Source organism: Oratosquilla oratoria, chromosome 14 (assembly GCF_046742065.1).
Source record: "Oratosquilla oratoria isolate Oo_2021 chromosome 14, ASM4674206v1, whole genome shotgun sequence".
NCBI lineage: Eukaryota > Metazoa > Arthropoda > Malacostraca > Stomatopoda > Squillidae > Oratosquilla > Oratosquilla oratoria.
In genome coordinates, this window is record NC_134790.1 from 19879059 (window position 1) to 19901084 (window position 22026).

Genomic DNA, 22026 nt, shown 5'->3' on the forward strand with positions numbered 1-22026 from the left:
GGGGGTTATTGTGCGACAAACCTATCATAATTTGTATGCTAAATCTAGCTAAATTATTTTATATTTTCTAAAAGAAATAATATGGATATGCGTTTCACTCAGAGACATTGAAATTATATTTTCCCTATAATTATGTTACGATACAGGAATTGCTGAGTTGTTAATGAAAGGTGATGAGTTTATTGGCATTAAATTCAATGCTGCTAACAACCTAGCCCTTTTCTTGCTGTAAGACACGAAGTTTGTTTATTTCCCGCGAGAACGGAAGCAGACCGACAAAGTTACGAAAAAGATTGTCGAATTTATCTGTTCTAGAACGAGGGGCGCTGGTAGATTACAATTACTAAATAAAGATATAGGTGGACATTCAGAATAATATAATTTACGCAGAATGAGTCTGTGGGTAGACAAATATCGCCCGAAAGAACTGAATAAGTTGGATTATCATGAGGAGCAAGCAAAACACCTGAAGAAACTGGTAAGAGGAATTCCAGTTTATTAATTAATATAATGTTAGATTTACAGTAAGATGGGTATGTGTAGTTGTAACGCTTGTGATATTTTCAATGGCTGGTACACTTTTAATAGTTCATACCCGTCACTCTTTCATTTGGGCTTGTAACCAAAATAAAAATGGAAGGATTACGGGTATTACTATTAACAGTAACACAGTTATTAGTTAAACAGGTTTATGGCTTAGGTCCTCCCATAGATCCTTTCAGGAAGAGATATGGGAGTGTTTTTGTAATATTAGTTGTCATATCATCATATGATTAATTGAAAGGGGAGTGATTTGATTTGAAAAGGTGTCAGTTCGAGTGGGTATTACATCGAGCAAGCGATTAGATTAGGTTATGTTATGTTCTGTTATGCCATCCAACACACCATTATATAACCTAATTCCACATATATTCAGATATCATCCTTATGTAAATATAGCTATACCTATTCCATAACCCAAAAACTGTATCGACAGTAAAATACAAAGGGAGTTGGTAACTAACTGCTGCATGCTTGAACTGACACTCGCTCGAACCACCAATTTACTTACTTGGTTTACTTGGTTAAGTTCCGAGGACAGTCCTCACAGCCATAGTGATCTACTGCTGCTGCCAGTCCTGCTGTCCCTTCTCACGAGGGCCAGTTGGTCTGTTATTGTATTTGATGAGAACCTACTGATGGCGGTGTAGCCTGGCACTGGGGGCTTGTGTGGCACCTTCCGTAGAAACCTATCCAGTGCATGCTTGAAGCTGTCCACCGAGCATTTGGTTCTCTCTCTCTTCTCTTTTGGGAGGGCGTTGAAGATTTTTGGACCCTCGTGGCCTAGGCTGGATGCCAATAAGGTCTTGAGCCTCCCTGGGGCTCTTGGTGGGAGAGTCTGTCTCTCACATTTTCACCCGTGCCTTACACTGTGGTAGTGCTTGATTGTTGAAGGCGTGGGGTCAGGAACAAGGCCCTCTAGGATTTTCCACATATAGATTGCCCTGTATCTTACTCTCCTCCTTTGTTAGGAGTAGAGACCAAGTGCTTCCAGGCTATCCCAATAGTTGAGATCTTTCATCCCTCTGATGTGCCTGGTGTAATTCCTTTCGACAGCCTCAAGCTTCTGGATGTCTCCTCGTTTGTGTGGTGACCAGAGTTGGCTGCAGTAGTCCAGGATCAGTTGAATAAGTGCCTTCCAAAGGGTAAGCATTACTTGTACCTCTCTTGAGGAGAAAGTCCCTAGTACCCAGCTGGCCATCCCTCTTGCTCTTTTCATGGACTGTGTGATTTGGTGCTGGAAAGTGGCATCATCACCTAGACGAATGCTCAGGCATTTTACCTGGGCTTTGGGTGTGATTTTCATACCTCCTACTGTGTGCAGTTCAGTATTGTCTTTAATGCCTTGGTTTGTGCCATATCTCAAGACCTCGAACTTCACTTCGTTGAACTGCATGTTGCTGTCATTGGCCCAAGCATAAACTGTGTTAAAGTTGTTTTGTAGATAATCCATATCTTCACTTTTCAGCACTGCACAGCTGATGTGGGTATCATCGGCAAAAGACAGGAGGGTTGAGTCCACTCTCCTATTGATGTCATTCATATGAATTAGGAATAGGAGGGGGCCGAGGACAGAGCCTTGTGGTACTCTGCTTATTACCTTGGTTTTAGATTGACAGATAGAAGAAGTATGGGTAAATTTTTAGAAATGCACACCAATGTGATAAAGCAAATGAAAATTAAATATTTATTTTTTAATTGTAATACAACAATGTAATATACAGTTTTCTTAGGAAAAATCAATAACAAAAATTGTTGATAAAAGTGGTACACTAATAAACAGAGCTATGAAGACTGCTTGAGATGCCATCTTTGGTTTGAAAGATGCAGAAGGTGAAGAAATTAAAGTATGATGAGGCTGTTTAACCTAACCTAACCTGCATTTAGTAATATGGTACCTGTAATTCTGGAGGTCATCAGGGTCATTGTCATCATAATCAGGGATGTTGACAGCTTGTTTTGGCATCTGATTGGACTGCTGAGTGTAGAGGAGTTTCATAGCTCCATAGCACTGTTTTAAAAATAAATTGTGTGATGTCACTTGAAGTGGTACTGGACAAATGACAATATGAACCTACTGTTGCAGCTCCGTTCTATATTGTATTTGTTTTTAGCATTTTTTTTTAATTGATGTATTATAATTTACAAAATGGATATATATTTAATTTGCTGTTGCTATATTGCATAGCTGTGCACTTCTAAAAAAATTAAATATTGTTACAATTGATAGAGGTATTAGGCCCAGTTTGGAAAATGTGTCATCCCTTCAGGGCTGCACCTCCATTATTTGTCTACTTTTATTTACTAGTGTGCATTGAGTTGCAACATACTCTAGATTTATTGGTATTTATACTTATTGAGTCACTATCTCGTATGGAATAAGATAATATCAAGTAATGTTTATTATTGTACACAGGTAGAAGGAGGGGATTTTCCACATCTCCTGGTATATGGCCCTTCAGGTGCTGGTAAGAAAACACGAATCATGTGTTTGCTGCGTGAGCTGTATGGTATTGGAGTTGAGAAGCTGCGTATTGAACACCAGAATTTCACGGTTAGTTTTCTTTTTTATTTCAATATTTTGTATATTATTTTTATTTTCCCTGATATTACTATCACTTCTCCAGGAACCCAGTTTCACATCTGCCATTTTAATTAGCACTGAACATTAACAAAACAAAAAGCTATAACATACATTAACTGTTGAAATAGTTAAATGATATGTAATTTTTTTTTTTTTCTTCAATAATCAGTTAATTTAAAACAGAGCAGAGAGAGTACTGGTTGATTTTGCCTTGAATTCAGGTACTCATATGTTCCCAATTTGTTGAGTAGGACTTTGTGGACTCAACATGAATGAAATCTCTTATATAAAGGGATGACTGAGTCAGAGCATACACTCACCCTACACCTTTTCCACACCCATCCAAAACCCATTCATTGCCCCCTCCATCTTTGCACCTAATGGATGAAGGATCACTCCTTCACCCTGCCATTCTCCTTGGATCAGAGGCAATGCAGTACCTCCACCTGACAAACATGTAAATGAATTATTCGGAGAGACTTACAACTTATTAAGATCAATGAAAGTGGCCTTCGACTACATGGATGAAGAGATGGTTAAGAAAATAATTACTACATTGATAAGACCGAAACTAGAATATGCTATATCAATGTGGGCACCAAGCACAAAGAAAAACACAAAGAAATTAGAAAGAATCCAATGAGTGGGAACAAAGATGGCACCCACCCTATTAAATTTGACATATGAACAAAGATTGGAGAAATTACAGCTGTCAACATTAGAGCAGAGAAGGGAAAGAGGCGACATGTTGACCATCTTCAGAATTATGAAAGGGATGGAAGTTCTCGATAGAGATGACCTATTGAAATGGGACAAGAGAGAAACAAGAGGACACAATAAGAAGCTAAAGAAGGACAGTTACAAAAGAGACCTGAAAAAGAACAGAGTGATCGATGTCTGGAACAAACTAAACAGTGAAACAGTGAATGCCAGAACTATACACGAGTTCAAGAATAAATTGGATGTGGAGAGATACAAAAATGGGTCACAACGAGCATAGCTCCCGTCCCGTAAAATACAACTAGGTAAATACAACAAGGTCGTACAACTGGTGCTGGTCCACCTGGCCAGACTGCGGTGTGGCCACCACCCAGCACTTCTAAGCTACCAGAAGAGGCTGGATGACCGTATTGTGAACAGCTGCCCAGGATGTAACACTTCACCCCATACCATACAACACATAATGGAAGACTGCATTATACACAATCATGCACGCAAACAACACAATATACACTCTAAAGGATTTGTGGGAAAACCCAGTTTCGGCTTTGGCATTCCTTGGGGAGACGGGACTGCTTGGACAGACAACCTAGGGAACGACGACAACAACAACAACAACAACTGGTGGTGGTTTACCCCAACTGCTTCATTATATGCCAGCTCCCCTAATTATCTGCTCCAAAACTTTACAGAGCAGTGCCATTCCTTTATACAAAATAATTTTGATTACTAGTGTCTTTTGCACACTCTCCTTGCATGACTGACATTCCTGGTGAACCCAGTACCCCATTCACTCCATCCAACCACATCATTCTTTGTTTTTCTCTCAAGTTTACTCTATATACTTCTGTTATCCACACATTTTGCCCATCTTTTCTCCCTCAGCCTTTCTTTGGTCTATCCTGTTCAACATCTTTCTCTTCACTCTTGTTCTCTGCATCACCTCCACATTTCTCACTATCCATCCATGTAACACCCATCATTCTTTTTGAGCAAGATAGTAAAGTCAACCATATATGAATTGTGATAAGCATAGTTTATAAATTGATGGCTTGGGTATTTCCAGACTCCATCTAAAAAGAAACTTGAAATCTTCACAATTGCAAGCAACTATCACATTGAGGTCAACCCCAGTGATGCTGGAATATATGACCGTATTGTCATACAAGAACTCATCAAAACCATGGCTTCATCATATCAACTAGATTCTACAGGGCAGAGAGATTTCAAAGGTAAGAACCTTGTTCAAGAGAAGCCAGGGACAATATTAACCATTTTGTTTTATTTTACATGAGGTCTCTGTCAGACATTTTTATTTAACAGAAAGAAATCCCTCTTGTAGTCAAATGGTTAATTAAACATAATTAACATTTTAGTCGTATTTTATGCCTTCCAAGTGCATACGGGGACATCCCTGTCCTCCCCACACACTTGACAAGGAATTCCCCATGGAAAAGTCAGTAACTGAGTACAGATATCAATACAACCAACAGAAAATCCCTCCTGAAGTCTTCTATCCATTAAAAGTGTACAGTTTCATTTGAGTAATTTTATGTACACAATACTAACCAACTCAGCCCCTCCACCTAAATTTATTAACTTAAAATGGTCCCCAATATTGATATGGTATTGTGCTTAAAGATAGAAATATTGGTGAAATGTTGTCAGTGAAATACAGTACAGTTTGCTGTTTAACCAATAACAAAATTGCCCCACATTACTTCCCTTGTAGTAGTGCTACTTCATCCCTGGTGCACCCCTCACATTGAATAGGTAACTGGCTTAATCTGCATACTCTTCTTGGTATCACTGTCACACACATTTTTGCTTGTAAAACATCCTGGCAGCTCTCCTTTATAGTTTTATTTGTCCCATTCAGGACTGATGAGGAAAGCCTGCAAGTTGTGGTCCTGAGAATTGGATATGAGAGTATCATTTCATTCATTCAGGTTTTCCTTGGTCTGTCCCTTGGTCTTGCCTCCAGTACCAGAGATTCATGTATCCTTTAGGATATTCACTCTCATCCGTTTTCATAAAATGACCAAACCACAGCAGGGTGGCCTGCTTTATGTATTCATAGTATCTAACGTAAAGGTTAACATAATGTATTATTGCAGTTGTAGTACTCAACGAGGTGGATCGCCTGACCAAAGATGCCCAGCATGCCCTCCGCCGTACCATGGAGAAATATATGAGCTCCTGCCGACTCATCTTGTGTGCCAACTCAACTTCAAAGGTCATCCCTGCCATAAGGAGTAGGTGTCTTGGTATTAGGGTTCCGGCACCCACAGAGGAAGAGATTGTCAATATTCTTCAGGTATGTATATATAGTTTTTCATTCATTTTGATGGGAGTTTAAAGGTTGAGATGCTGGAGGAAGTGGAGAGATTTAAGTGTCTGTGTTCACATGTGATCGTGAATGGATGAGTGGAGGTTAAGGTGAATTATAGTAAATGTAGATGAAGGAAAGTGAGTAAATGTTCTTGGTAAATCGATCAATCCATTGCCCCTGGTCTCTCTTGTACATGTTATTCAAAATAGTAATATTTTGACAAAACTGTAGAAGTATTCTTACATTAGTTTATTAATAAAGCAAGACAGCTTCATTGTGCAAAGTTACTATAGCAATTTTATAACCATGTCTAGTGTTAACTACAAACTGTCGAGCATTCCTATTCAGCATATTTTCAGTGTTGATGTTTACTTGTTTCTTTTTCTTCAAGAATGTGTGCAAAAAGGAGGGCTTGAATCTTCCGAATGAATTTGGAATGAAAATTGCTGCAAAGGCTAACCGCAACTTACGAAGGGCCATTCTGATGTGTGAGTGCAGCAAAGTGCAACAGTAAGTGCTTATGAACTTTTTGCTTCCATCTCATAGAATAGATCATTATCCTGGTAATTATATTCTTTACTTGTATTGGCTGCATGCTATTGTGGGGGTTAAAAGCTGCTAAGTAGTATGCAGCTGATACTTTAGGGTCTATATGGGGCACCCCAATGGACCAGAGCCACGCATCATTTTGTCTGTGGTAGAGGAAATCTATTCATACGAGAAATGATGATACTTTATTATGGTGTGACTGTCCCTCCATTATGCTGTCCCCCCACTCTTGTTACTGTCCTGTACCATTCCTCAGAATAATCGTTTCCTTTCTTTGCCAAACCCTGTGTTGGGGGAAAAGAATACTGTTACCAACTCTTTCCATGTGAGTTGTATGAGGCAACAAAAATGGGATGGGGATAGGACTAGGTAACCTTCTCCCTGTAGCCCCAAAGGGGACATTCCTAAAAAAAGTAAATGCATAAGAGGGTCTAGGAGGAGTTTCCCAACTAGTACCCCAAGGTTTGGGTCTTCTAATGTGCGTGGATGTGGTACAGATGAGAGTAAAAGGGGAGACATAGGCAGTGTGTTTGAGAAGAAAGATGGATGTGTTGACATTGAGTATAACTAAGTTGAAAGGGAGGGACAAGTTTGAGTTTGGGAGTGTAGTTGGGAGGATCTCAGGAATGAAGAAAGGATGAGGGAGAGAGGGGATGGCTATACTAGTAAATGAAGAGGTAGGTAAGCGTGTGGTGGAGTGGAAGGTTTCTTAAAGGTTAATGTGGATGAAGGTGAAACTGGGAAGGGAGATGTGGGTTTTTGTAAATGCATATAGGCCTGGTAGTGAGAAGAGTGTAGAAGAAAGGAAGGCTTTTTTGGATAGATTAATGAGTGCATAGAGGGATTAGGGAGAAATGTCAATGTAGTTGTATTGGGAGACCTTAATGCTAGTGTATGAAATGAACCAGTATACAGAGTGGTTGGGAAGTGTGGAGTTCCAGGAAAAAATCGTAGTGGAAAGTTGATGGTGGAGATGTGTCTAGAAAGAGAGTTGATAGCAAATACATTGTTTAGGAAGAAAGTCAAGTACAAGTACACATGGGAGAAAGTGGTGGATGGAAGGATGCTAGATAAAGCATTAATAGACTACATAGTGGTAACCAGGAGTATAGTAGGAAGAGTTAAGGATGTACATATTCTAAGGGGAGAGAGTGAGGGAATATCAGATCATTTTTTGGTGGAAGGTAAGTTGAGAGTGGAGGATAGATGGAGAAAGAGGAAAAGGACAGAAGGTAGGGAGGTGCTTATATTGAACTGCTTAAGGGGGTACGCGACACCTGGGGGGGTGAATTTGGTCAAGATATGGCATTTTTCAAAACTGTGTTCAAAATGTTCGTATACCACTTAGAAATAAATCCCGACAAATAATTTTCCAGCCGCGCGCAATTTAAAGGTCCTGGGTGAGGATTAAAGGGACAGATTTAAAGGCGCAACCCACACTAGAAGGAGGCGTGCCACTTAGGACCTTCAGGCGCAGCGAATAACGTTGAAATTTGATTGAATTTACACTCGCCCAGTGTATCAACGGCCAATACGATTGTGGAGGGGAAGGGAGGAAGGTGGAGGGAGAATATTTCGCCAACTTTGTGCGAAACTAAGCGTTAGTTACCGGCTAACTCTGAAAAGGGAAGTACGCATGTCTCATGAGCTCTCATTGCAATCTATTACTTTAGCTAGTACATATTACTCTTTAGTACAGTCATCATGGGTAGCAAAAAGAACATCACAATGACAAAAAACAGCAGTTAAAGATGGCAAGCAGTCAAAGACGACTAAAGATCTCACCACCTCTCACTCCACCACCGCCCTCACCTGCACCTCTGTGACGGTGACAGAGGTAAAGGACAACATTAGACTAAACAATTCAAAGAGGAAGATTAAATCCAAAGAAGAAAGCAAGAGGAAAAAGATCAAGGCTATACAGGAAGAAGAAAGAAGAAGGGACATCATATGATGCTGGAGGGGGTGCCCTACCAACATAGATTGGCGAGGGGAATCTGATGAGGAAAGAGAAGGTGCCCACTACTGGAAAATAAACCTCTTTCCAATGATTTAGATACCCTGAAGACCCCCAGCAGAGAGGTTTCATATGAAGAAACCGCCAAAGGTGCAAAAAAGCAAATTATATGATGTTGTCGTCTGTGCGTCGTCACTACTGTGACATACTTATACTTTAGTTTTTCAGTATTTAAAGTACTTATAATTAAAATATGTTGATAATTTTTACTGTACTTACTTATTATATAATAAGAATAAAGCCATGAAAAAATCAGTCAAATTGGTGAAACTATAAGCAAGTTACAGATATATTCATATTTCAAGTTGCCATATCTCCGTTCGATATTTTTCTACTTTTTTTTAATCATAAAAAATCTAATATACATTAGATTTAAATGAAACTTACAGGGAATATTACTTTTAGTAACTGCTAGGGCCGATCGTTCGAATATTTTGAATAGGATGAAAGAGTTCGGAGTAATAATGGAAACAAGAGCAAAAAAATTGTATTTTTCACAATTTTTGCCAGCCATTAAAATTGAAATGCCTGTATGCAAAAGTATAAAGGAAATTGTTCAATTACTCAATGACCGGCCCTAGGTGTGCCTACTGACTAATCATAGCCAAAATATAAAACAAATTGGTCCACGTATTATGGTGCTGTGCACTTTTAAATGTTGCTACTGGTATACGTACATGTGTACATGTGTACATATGTACATGTGTACATACATCATTCTGCTTCACCTAAAATGTAAGCAATATGGATACCTATTTACCTGAGAAGTTTCAGCTCTTTACTCTAAATATTTTAGAAAATGACCTCCAGGTGTCGCGTACCCCCTTAAATGAGAAAGAAAAGGAGGAGTACAAAAGCTAAGAGAGGAGTGGGAGAGAGTGAAGGATAGAGTAGAACTAGGAGGATTCACCCCATACCATACAACACATAATGGAAGACTGCATTATACACAATCATGCACGCAAACAACACAACATACACTCTATAAAGGATTTGTGGGAAAACCCAGTTTCGGCTGTGGCCTTCCTTGGGGAGACGGGACTGCTTGGACAGACAGTCTAGGGAACGACAACAACAACAACTAGGAGGAGGAATGAGGATGGTTCAAGGAGGGAGTCAAAAGGTGTGCAAATATGGTGTGTGGAACAAGGAGGACAGGAGGAAATAGAAGGAAGGGTAGTGAGTGGTGGGATGAGGAAGCAAAGAAGGTTGTAGAAGAGAAGAAGCGAGCTTTCACAGATTGGTTACAAAATGATGAGAGAATCATATGAGAGGTATAGAGAAAAGAGAAGTAAAGCAAAAGATAAAGGAGGTAAAGAGAAGAGCAGATGTGAAATGGGGTAAGAGTATGCCAGAAAATTTTGAAAGTAATAAGGAGATGTTTTGGAAGGAAATTACGAGAGGAAGAGGAGGTAAATCAAGTAGAGAAGAAAAGGTAAAAGGTGGAGATGGAGAGATGATAATGGAAGAGGAGGGAATAAGAGGAAGATGGGCAGAGTATTTTAGGGAGTTGCAAAATGGGAAGGAGGATAAGGAGGGAAAGGTAGTTGCAGTGGGAAGTGCTGAGAAAATGACATTGATGAGTGAGGAAAATGGAGGAGAAATAAGGAAAGATGAGGTGAAGACAGGTGTTAAGATGATGAGAGCAGGTAAGGCATCTGGGTTGGATGGGTGTCATGCAGAATGTCTAAAAAAAGGAGGTACAGTGATGATGAGGCTATTTAATGTTTGCTTAAGAGAGGGTAGAGTGCTGGAGAACTGAAGGAGTGCCTGTATAGTCCCACTTTACAAGGGAAAAGGAGACAAGTGAGTGTAGTAGTTTCAGAGTTTAAGTGTAATTGGGAAGGCTTATGGGATGGTCCTCGTTGAGAGGATTAGGAAAGGAACAGAGGGAGTAATTGGTGAGGAGCAGTGTGGGTGTAGGACAGGTAGGGGTTGTGTGGATCAGATTTTTGTGGTAAGACAGATATAAGAGAAAGCTTTAGGAAAAGATAAGGATGTATTTTGGGCTTTTATGGATTTGGAAAAAGCTTATGACAGGATAGAGAGGAAGGCACTGTGGGAGGTTAGTGGGTGCTCATGTGTGAATGGTATTTTGACACAGCCTGAAGGGATTTCTCCCTGTTTTCTCTATTTCTGCATGAGGGGACGGAGAGGGAGGATTGTCGATTAAGTGAAGTGGCCTTGCAGTGTTGCTGCATTGTGTTTGACTGAGGGTAGTTGGCAGATGTAGGGATGACCCGTCATCCATGAGGAGCTGAGATGGGACGGGTTGGAAAGGGTGGTGGAAGGGAGTGAAATGGGTGGGAAGAGGTGTGTGCCTCTGACTTGGCTACCTCTCTTATAAGGGGGAAAAAGGGCTTGGTATATAGATAGATAGAATTATTACTGCTTGGTCATTTATTTGGATATGTCTGCTACCCACAGGTACCCCTTCAGCTCCAACCAGGAGGTTATGCTGCCTGACTGGGAGATGTTCTTGCAAGAAACAGCACGGAAAATTGTGGAGCAGCAGAGCCCCAACAGGCTCTTGGAAGTGAGGACAAATATCTATGAATTGTTGACACACTGCATACCTCCAGATGTCATCTTTAAGGTAAGACATTGCTTTTGGGTTGGTGAGTGACTCTTCAGGTATTATGTTATTGTATTATAGGTAATGGGCATGTGTTATTTTCAATTTTGTCAACTAGAATGTGTGGGAGGGTAGGCATCAGAGCACTGACTTCCTTAAAAAAGAAAAAAAAAAAAGAAATGGAAAGATAGGTCTGAAGGAAGTGAGTGTGGTAGTTATTGACTTTTTGGGCCTGTTCCAAAGACCAAGTACTGCCCCCCATAGGGTAACACCTCCAATTGGAGGTGAGGGAAAGGATGCAGACCTTGAGGGAACACATGCAGAATATTGTAGTCTTGTTGTAGTGCGAATATCCATCTTCTTCCTCTTTGACACCTCTGCATACAACCTATACACATACAGTGCACACGTGCAGCTCATGATTAAGATGAGAGGTATTAATAATAATGGATTGGGAATGGGTGCATGCTTTGACTTGGCCATCCCTCTGTGAGGGGGGAAAATGTCTTTTGGTGTGTGTATGTGTGTGTGTAGGTGCGTGAAGTGTGCTTGCATGCACATGCCTTTTTTGTGGAGTTTAGGTTTGAAATTTGTTTTGGAGAAGCTTGCTCATGAAGTTGTATTATTGTTTTGATGAATGGGATTTTTCGTGAGTTATATCAGGAATCAAGAGTGGAGATTTTTGTTTTATGGATTTCGTTGTATTTCTCATTTGTTTGTTGTTTTCCTATCTAGTTTGTGTTATTCCCAGTTTTTTCTCATTGTCCTTTATTTGTTTTGTGATGTCTCTGTGGGATGAAAATGGAATATGCTGTTTCCGTGTGGTCACCGAATCTCATTAAAGACATTGACAGACTGGAAAAAGTACAACGGCGAGCCACAAAACTGATTCCAAATATCAGCAATAAATCATACGAAAATCGACTAAAACATATGAATCTGTTTTCCCTAAAAAAGCGTAGATTCTAAAGGGAATTGACAACATCAAAAGTGACAAAATTTTCACATTGAATAAGAATCAGACAAGAAACAATGGTCTCAGACTGTCCAGAAATAGATTCAATTTGGAAGTAGGTAGAAACAACTTTGCCAACCGTGTAGTTAATGAACGGAATAAACTTCCTGCACAGGTAGTGCAATATAGTTCAGTTTGAAGCTTTAAGAATCATTTAGATAAACACCTAAGCAAGATGCTGTAATGATTATAATTTATTTTATATTATTTGTTTTTGTTTTGTTATCATTTGTCTGTTTGATTTTCATTTATTATTAGTTAAATGTCAATTTATTATTATTTACTATTTACCTGTTTATTATTTAACTATACCTATGCATTTATTTATGTATTTTATTTGTTATTTACATTATTATAGTTTTTATTTATTATTTTATTATATGATCTGTTTTCGCATGCGACCTAGATATGGACCAAAAGGTCTCCTGTTGGCATGCTCCACCTTTGTAATCCTTTGTAAGATAGTGAATGATGGGATGGACAAGTGAGGACAGTTGCGGCAGAAAAGGAGTGATCATATAAATCTGTATACCAAGGGCATCTTCCCCCTGCTCTCCTCATCTACATATTTCTTACTCTAACCCTGTAACTACTACCATATTTCTCACAGACAGGACTTGCGAAGGTTATGAAAGAGAAGAAAGCTGAAAGTAAATGTGGGCAAAAGTAAGGTGATAAGATGTACAAAAGATGATGGTGGTGGTGTGATATTGACTGCATAACATGCAGGCAATACTTTCGGGACTGTTTTGTGGTGCCCCTGTGAACCAGAACAATGCATCTTTCGTCTCTATTAAGACTTTAAAATCTGTACTCATAAAGGAAGGATGATACTTCAGCTGTCCCCTTAAACCTGTCTTTGTATACTTCTTCCTGGTCCTCATATGGTGAGGAAAAAGAATTCTGCCGCTGTATCTCATACATGTTAGAAAAGGCAACTAAATGGGAGGGATTGAGGAGGTTAGGGATCCTCCACTCTATATTTTCCTCTAACAAAAACGAAATTATGAATACAATGTGTCATCAAGTAAAATCACACATTTAGAAATTTCTAGTTTAATAGTGAAGAATGGGTAACCTAACTGATCATGGTGTTGAGAAAAACAATTGTGGGAGAGTAATTGTCCATAGTCTAAGTATTGTAGATTAGTTACTAAGTTAATCTAGTATTCTAATCATTTTCTAATACCTCTATAGAACCAATAACTCATCACTACTCACCTCTACTCTTCAGGGTCTTCTGAAAGAATTGGTGAAGAACTGTGACGGTGAGCTAAAGTGTGAGGTCACACGCCTTGCAGCTTACCATGAACATCGCTCCGTTCTTGGTTCCAAAGTTATTTACCACATTGAGGCCTTCATTGCTGCCTTCATGTCTATATACCAAAAATTCCTGGAAGATAACATGGCTATGCTCATGTAGTATTTCACATGATTTGTTCATGAGTTCATATGTGTACCTTGTGTGTTGGATAACAGAATGTTATCTGCAGGTTGATAAGTATATTTTTTCATTAACCAGTCAGAAATCATCATATATTCTTACATGAAAATGGTCACCTTTTACGTCTGCTGTGCAAGATGTTATTTTCCGTTTCTCAAAATGAAGGTAACTGATGACCATAAGAACATAATGGAAGAGATTGCAAGAGACCATAAGGCCTATACTAGGCAGTTCTATGCCCCTTACCACCATTCAACCCTATCCATAAAATTATTTAGTCTTCTCTTCTATGTTGTCCAAGAGACTGAGAGATTCGTCTCTCACAAACAGAGTCCTTAGACCTCTCCGCTTGAGGTCCTGCTGATTGTCACTTGATCGCTGGATCAAGCCCAGGTTCTAGACTAAAGCCTTGTTGATAAGGGGCTAGTTTAGTAGCTGCTAGTAACTTGTAAACTACCTTTCTACTTGCCCAGTGTCAATGGAAAGTTAGTCAACTTGCCTCTAAACTAGCTTAGTGGGTAAGTTAACTTGCAGCTAGCATTAGTGGTCTGTAAACTAGCCCAGTGTCAACGAGGCTTAAGATCTATGGGTCTGTCAATTGACTCATTGGCTTTCTAGATGTTGCAGGGTTCCTATAATGGTTACTCTGGGTAAGAAAAAAGTCAAGTGGTAGACCAAGGAAAAAAATGGAAATGTGGAGTGAATCAAACTGGAAAGGCAGTAGTCAGGATGTTGAGTAAATGAAATTGTACTTGGGTGACAGAGTTGAAGAAGAGTATATATATTCAGAGAGGGTTGTATATGAGTAAATTTATAGATTTGGTCCTGAAAAATGAAAACTAAATATGTTGCATATGTAAAGGTTGACCATTTTCACAAATGTATTGAAGCTTTCTAGTTTGTTGTTGATACATTCTTTGTGTATGTACACAAATTTTATTCACCCAAGAGTTTCAGTTAATAGAAAAAACATCAATCATAGCCTTCATCACAAAACATCTGTCATGTTTATGTTTAGTTACATAACCTCTGGAGGACTATCTGGTTAACAACAGATAATTTTGTATGAGAGGAGCCTTGAGTTTGTACATACATACATACATACATATACCAAAGGCTTTTTCCCCCTTACACGGGGGGTAGCCAAAAAGAAAAAGGCATAGAAACCACTCCCACCCACTTCATTTCCTATATATTCCACTCCCCTCCACCCTCCTCCCTCCCTCTTATCTTGGCACCTCTTGGATGATGGGTCATCCCTGCATCCTGTCCACTGCCCTGGGTTAGAAGCAGTGTCGCAAGACAGCACATACACAGCAAGGTCGCTTCATAAATTCGGCGACCCCTCCCCTCTCCGTCCCCTCATGCAAAAAAAGAGAAGATGGGGAGAAATCCCTTCGGGCTGCATACATACTCGTACATTTCTCCTACATACTTCCTCACCCCCCATCCCCCACCCACTCCTCCTCATGCATCACAGCATCATCCATACACAACCCTTCTCCATTCACCCCTATCTTCTGTCCTCTCCCATCCTTCCTCCTCAGACATTCCTCTCTTTTGTAACACCCCCTCATATTCACTCCTTCCACCTCTGCCTTCCACACTTCTTTCACTAATCTTTCTTCACACATTCTTTCCATGTGTCCAAACCATCCCAATACTCTTTCATCAACCCTATCTCCCAACTCCCTTTCCACTCCTGTTCTCACCTCCTCATTTCTCACTCTATCTAGCCTAGTAACCCCTACCATACTTCTCAGACATTTCATCTCAAACCCATTCAAACTCCTCCTCTCCTCTCTTATGTTTCATGTTTCTGCCCCATACAGTGCTGTTGGCACAATCACTCCTTCATATAACCTCCTCTTAGCATCCATTCCCAGATGTCTATTTCTCATTACACTTTTTAATCCACCAAGGCATTTACTTGCTTCTCTCAGTCTACATTCTACCTCCACCCCCACTCCTCCCTTTCCTGCCACATTTGCACCCAAGTATCTAAAACTATCTACTTCCTCCAGTCTTTCACCCTTTATGCTCACTTCCAGCCTGCTGTCACTCTCTCCCCTTGTACATCTCATCACCTCACTTTTGCCCACATTGATCTTCAGCTTCCATCTTTCACACACCTTCTCAAACTCTGTCACTAACTTCCTCAATCCCTCCTCTGATCCTGCTACAAGCGCAGTGTCGTCAGCAAACCCCTCTGATCCTACTACAAGTGCAGTGTCGTCAGCAAAGAACAGCAAATGTATTAAAAAATGAACACATGAAAGACCATTGTGTTATTGTTGTCTTCTTTGTTTGACAGCTTCATCCAGCTTAGGAGTTAAATAATTTGAGTGGAGTTGTCAGATCTTCATGTAGTACATACATATACCAAAGGCTTTTTTCCCCCTTACACAGGAGGTAGCCAAAAGACAAAGGCATAGAAACCACTCCCACCCATTCCATCCCCTACATACTCCACTCCCCTCTACCCTCTTCCCTCCCTCTTATCTTGGCACCTCCTGGATGATGGGTCATGTAGTATTAAGATTAAATGAAGTGGCCTTGCTGTGGATGTGTGGTGTCTTGCGACACAGCTTCTTACCCAGGGCAGTGGGCAAGATGCAGGGATGACCCATCATGCAGGAGGAGCCAAGAGAAAAGAGAGGGAGTGGAGTATGTAGGGGTGGAATGGGTGGGAGTGGATTTTATGCCTTTGGTTTTTGGCTACCTCCCTTGTAAAGGGGAAAAAGCCTTAGGTATATGTATTAAGAATAGAACTTGTCAAAGTGAATGTATGTGTATATAAGCTCTAATGGTTCATTGTAAATATAATGATAATAACTGTTGTGTGAGTTTCACTATCTAGAAATTTGAAGACCCACAATAGTCGACAGTGGTCCACAGGCCCTTTCATAGATTCCTCTCATAGATTTTCTGTCTGTGTTGTATCAGTGTGGCTCTGTTTCTGTATATATCACCATCTAGAAGAAGGAAGGGGAGGAACAGTTGTCACTTGTCAGTTCTCTATGTTTTAAAACAGTTGGAAGAAAATTATTTAAAGTTTATAGAGATCACGGGCCTGTTCTTGAGATGGTGTCCATCTCCAGATGGAGTTGGTTTCGATGGATTCTGAAGATCAACAGAGGGGATTCTCTTTGATTTCTTACACCCATTACGCTGTTACCCCATTTGTTCACTTGTAGATACAGATATAGTTGAAAAAGTAAAAATTAACATGTCTTCCACTATATCTTACTGTTTACTAATCAGTAAAGTTATTTGAGTATGGTATTAGTATCTCATTTTCTCTCCTACTTTCTTTGTGACATCTGACCAGTATTCGGGCACATCTATAGTTTTTGGTTTGCACAGGGCATGTTAACCTGACAATGTATGGGTAGGCACCTGCATGCAGAACTACAAACATTACCACACAAACACAACATATATATAAAGCAAAGCTCACATAGGTGCACATACCAAAAGGCCCCTTCAACAATTTACACCACATTTAGAGAAGCTAGATCATAAAGGCATCCTCCTTATTACATACGTACTAAAGGACCTTTCTCCTTTAGAAACAAGGTTGATAAAAACAACAAATTTTCCAACCAAACAGAACTAAACAGTCATAAAGAGGCCAGATACTAGAGGTAATCACCATTTATACTTCAACTCCAACCACTCAACATCACAAACCACATCCTGTAAGGTGACCGAATGCTTGACTGAACACTTAATAAGTAATGTAGTCTTGTACCATCTCCTTACCCAGAACACTCCAGCTATCATCCAACAAGCCATCCCCTCCCAACACACAACCAGCAGGCATCTTCAGACATTTTAATATGCTCACTTGCAATCCACTCACAGGCAAATTTGGAAGTCAAACATGACCACATAAACACATGGGAAAATGTAATGTTATATTTGTAAATGTACACTTTAAACCCACTATCGGAGAAATGATGTCAGAAGCACAGGAGATCCGTATATTTCGACTATCTGTAGTCCTCTTGTGACAATTCTGCTGAAGAGGACTACAGATAGTAGTCGAAATATACAGATCTCCTGTACTTCTGATATTATTTCTTCGATAGTGGGCTTAAAGTGTACATAAACACACATTCACACCCACAAATTTTTGGAGAAACTTATAATTTAATAAGAACAATTAAAGTGACATTTGCATACCTGGATGAAGAAATGGTGAAGAAAATACTAATCACTTTGATAAGACCAAGATTGGAATATGCAGTAATGATGTGGTCACCAAGTACAAAAAATGTATATCAAAACTTGAAAGAATACAAAGAGCAATTACAAAATTGGCACCAACACTCAAAACTATCATGAAGAGAGACTAGCAAAACTTGAACTACAGACATTAGAGCAAAGAAGAGAGAGAGGAGATTTGATAACTATAGAATCATGAAAGGCATAGAAACTATTAATAGAGAGGATCTAATAAAATGGGATGATAGAAACACAAGAGGAGACGGAAAGAAAATCAAGAAAGACAGCTATAGAAGAGATCTGAAAAAGAACAGCTTTCCCCACAGAGTAATAGACATTTGGAACAAGTTAGATGAGAAAGTGGTGTGTGCAAAAACAATACATGAATTTAAAACAGTTTAGATAAAATGAGATGAAGACGGGACACCACAAGCATAGCTCCCCTTCTCGTAAAATACAACTAGGTAAATACACACACATCCTGGCAGATAAACCATATGAGGAAAGACTAAAAGCACTGGGTCAGCCAACTTTTAAAGATTGAAGAGAAAGAGATGAAATAATTGCAATATCTAGGTAAAGGGGATAGATTGCACTGACAGACTACATCTCGATCAAGGATGGGAGGTCTTTAAGAGGTCATGGGAACAAATTAAGAAATACTACATGTCTAAAGGATGTGAAGAAATAGTTTTCCATATAGATGCATAACTATTTGGAATAGCTTAGAAGGTAATGTAGCCAAAGCTCAAACAATGTATGAATTCAAATCTAAATATAATTTGAAACAAGGATATAAACACAGTTGGAACTACAGTTTTGAGGCTAGGGGTATGATAAGATAGGGAGTAAGAGATAGAAACCAACAAGCATTGCTCCTTCCCTGTAGGTAAATGAATGGAGAATGGTCGTATATGGATGATACTGTGATGCATGAATTGGAATGGAAGGGGGTGGAGTTATGTTCCTGACTAAGAAGAATATAAATGTGAGGAATGTCACATATGGAAAGAATAGAGATGATTATGATGGAAATGGAGGATAGGTATGGGCAGAGCAGGAAGTTTGTGGTAAATTATGTGCCTCCTAAAATGGCTTTGAGGGTAGAGAGAAGACACAGAAATATGTTGGAAGACACAAGGATAACTAAAGATAATGGAAGATGGAGGAAGAATAATTATAATGGGTGACTTTAATTGTAAAGAAATCTGCTTGGAAGAAATTACAGTGAAGGGTGGAGATGACCTATGGGGAAATGTATTACTTGATATGATTATAGAACATACAATGACACAATGGATACAAGAGAATACTAGGTATAGAAATGAAGAACCATCAAGACTAGACCTAATAATCACATCAGAACCTGAAATAGTGGACAAAATTGAATGTAAGACACCAGTAAGTAAAGGTGACCACATATTGGTTGAACTGGAACTAAATGAGGAAAAACACATGGAAAAAATTAAAAACAGAAAGGGAAGATTGATGTAGGCCTATGGAAAAACAAATTTTGATAAGATAAGAGAATTCTTTCAAAAAGCAGACTGGGAAAGAATACACAAGGAGTAAAAAACAGTAGAAGAGAAATGGAATATTTTGACAAAATTTCATAAAGGAGTGGAAAAGTATGTTCCAAGACAAAAACATGAAAAAGGATATGTAAAGTGTTGGTACAACAAAAGATGTAGGGAGTTAAAAGACAAAAAGGATAAAGCTTGGATAAAATGGTAGAAAGACAAAAGACCTGAAAAATTGAAAATATACACTATAGAAATCAATATGTACAAGTGTGCAGAGAAGAAAAGAGAAAATACGAAAAATGTCATAGAAAAATATAGAGATCAACCAAAACTATTTCATAGATTTGTAAACAAACTGAAAAATAAACAAGAATTAGAGAAACTACGACAAGGAGTTGAATACACAGAGGAAAAAGAAATGGCAGAAATTATGAACAAGCATTTTAGATATATGTTTACAACTTAGAGATGTTGAGTGGGAGGAAAAAGTTCCCCCTATGAAAGAGATAGAAGTAACAAGGAAAGAAATAATGAATCACTTGAGCAATCTCGATGTCAGAAAATCGGATGGACCAGATGAAATGGGAAACTGGATTTTGAGAGAATGCAGGAACGAACTAACAGACAAAATACATAGTCTAATAAGCAGTTCATTGAAAGAAGGAAAAGTCTCAGAAGATTGGAAAAGAGCAAATATAGTACCAATATATAAAGGGGGAAAACAAGGAAGATCCTACTAACTATAGACCGGTCTCTCGTACAAGTACGATAGCTAAAATTTGTGAATGATCAAAATTAGATGGGTAAGGCATTTGGAAAAAACAAAGTACTAAATCCAAGGCAATTTGGATTTAGACAAGGACGATCATGCGTCACAAACTTAATGTGTTTTTATTCAAGACTAATATAATACAGGAAAGAGATGGATGGGCTGATTGTGCATTTCTAGACCTGAAAGTGACAGCGAAGATTGGAACTCTGGGAAAGATCAATTTTCGTGGATCTCAACGACGAGGGAGTACCTGATTTGTAGGTAAGGGGAAAGCTCGTGGTGTAGTGGGAAGGTGAAGAAAAAGGAGAAGGGGAGGGATTACTGAGGAAAATAGAAGAAAATGAGGAAGGGGACGAGTGGGCCCCGGGAGTCAGAAGGAATGTAAATAAGAGATGTGCAAACGACAGAGGTGAAGTCGAAGAAATCAGTAAAGGCATAAAAAATAGAAATATAGATAAGAGCAACGCAATAGAAAGAGGAGATAATTATTTCTATGGATTTAATGAGGGAGATGACAACCTCCCCCGATTAGCAAGTCTAGAGGAAAAACTAACAAAAATGAACGAATCATGGGAGGTTAGGTTCAGTCAACTTGCACTGATTACACAGAGTTGATAAATTGGAAGAACTAAAGAAGGAGAACCAAAACCTAAATAAAGAAATAGAAGAATTAAAAAGAGTTAAAAGAAGTAAAGGATGAGAATGAGGAATTAAAGAGGAATAATAAAGAGAATAAAGAGTCCATAGCAAAAGAGGTAAGTGGTTGGAAAAAGGTTCAGGAGAATAGCAAAATTGAATTTAGAGATATAGTGAAACAACAGATGAAGGAACACACTAAGGACACAGTTATTAAAGTGATGAGAGAGAAGGAGAATATAGTAAGAGACTTAGCAGATAAAAAGAAATGTATAATTATGTTAGGAATGGAAGAGAAACATAATCCAAATAGGACTACAAGAGTAAGAGATGAGAAAGAAAGAGTGAACAAGGTACTAAAAATATTTCAAGAAGGTGAACAGGAAATAGGGAAAGAAATTGAAGAAATATATAGACTGGGGAAATACAGTATAGACAAGACCAGACCAATTAAGGTTAAATTCAGGTCACAAACGACAACAGAGAATGTCTTATCAAAACAGGAAAACTAGTAGAAAGTGATCAGTACAAACAGGTATAGATAAAAAGTGAGATGAATAAAGAGGAAGAGAAAACAAAAAGAACCGAAAGCAAAAAAAAAAAAAAAAAAAAAAAAAAAAAAAAAAAGTCAAAGAGAAATTCTATTGGAAAGTGGTGGATATGAAAGTGAGGACATGGTTAATAGGAGAGAACGGGAGGGGAACAGAAAATAGGATGGAGGTAACAGAAAATTAAAAGTGTCCTTCACAAATATAGATGAATTAATAACAGGCTTGAATGAACTGAATGAAATTATCTGATGGGAAAGGAACCTGACATAAATGGAATTGTGGAGACAAAATTGAAAGGTCCATTACCACCCAAAAGTGTAGGACATGGTGTATGTAATTATTGGATCAGAAACTGAGAAGTAAAAGAAGGTGGTGGTGTTATGTTCCTGACTAAGAAGGATAGAAATGTGAAGAATGTTACATATGGAAAGAATAGAGTGGAAATGATCATGATGGAAATAGAGGACAGGGGCAAGAAGAGCAAGAAGTTTGTGGTAAATTATGTGCCTCCTAAAACGTCTTTGTGTGAAGAGAGAGG

General features: G+C 38.9%; 1 protein-coding gene across 1 annotated transcript; it reads left to right on the top strand.

Moving 5' to 3' along the window:
• Positions 1-214: 214 nt before the first annotated feature.
• RfC38 (replication factor C subunit RfC38) lies at positions 215-17058 on the top strand. The gene is made up of 7 exons (XM_076197812.1): positions 215-478; positions 2957-3094; positions 4911-5076; positions 5962-6161; positions 6568-6686; positions 11170-11338; positions 13567-17058. The coding sequence occupies exons 1-7, from the start codon at positions 392-394 to the stop codon at positions 13753-13755; spliced, it is 1068 nt and encodes a 355-aa protein (XP_076053927.1). The 5' UTR covers positions 215-391; the 3' UTR covers positions 13756-17058.
• Positions 17059-22026: the final 4968 nt, after the last annotated feature.

Coding starts and splice junctions, on each gene's coding strand:
- RfC38 (XM_076197812.1), top strand. CDS start 392: ATGAGTCTGTGGGTAGACAAATATCGCCCGAAAGAACTGAATAAGTTG. Junction 6,162..6,567: donor AGATTGTCAATATTCTTCAG/GTATGTATATAT, acceptor TTTTTCTTCAAG/AATGTGTGCAAAAAGGAGGG. Junction 6,687..11,169: donor GAGTGCAGCAAAGTGCAACA/GTAAGTGCTTAT, acceptor TGCTACCCACAG/GTACCCCTTCAGCTCCAACC.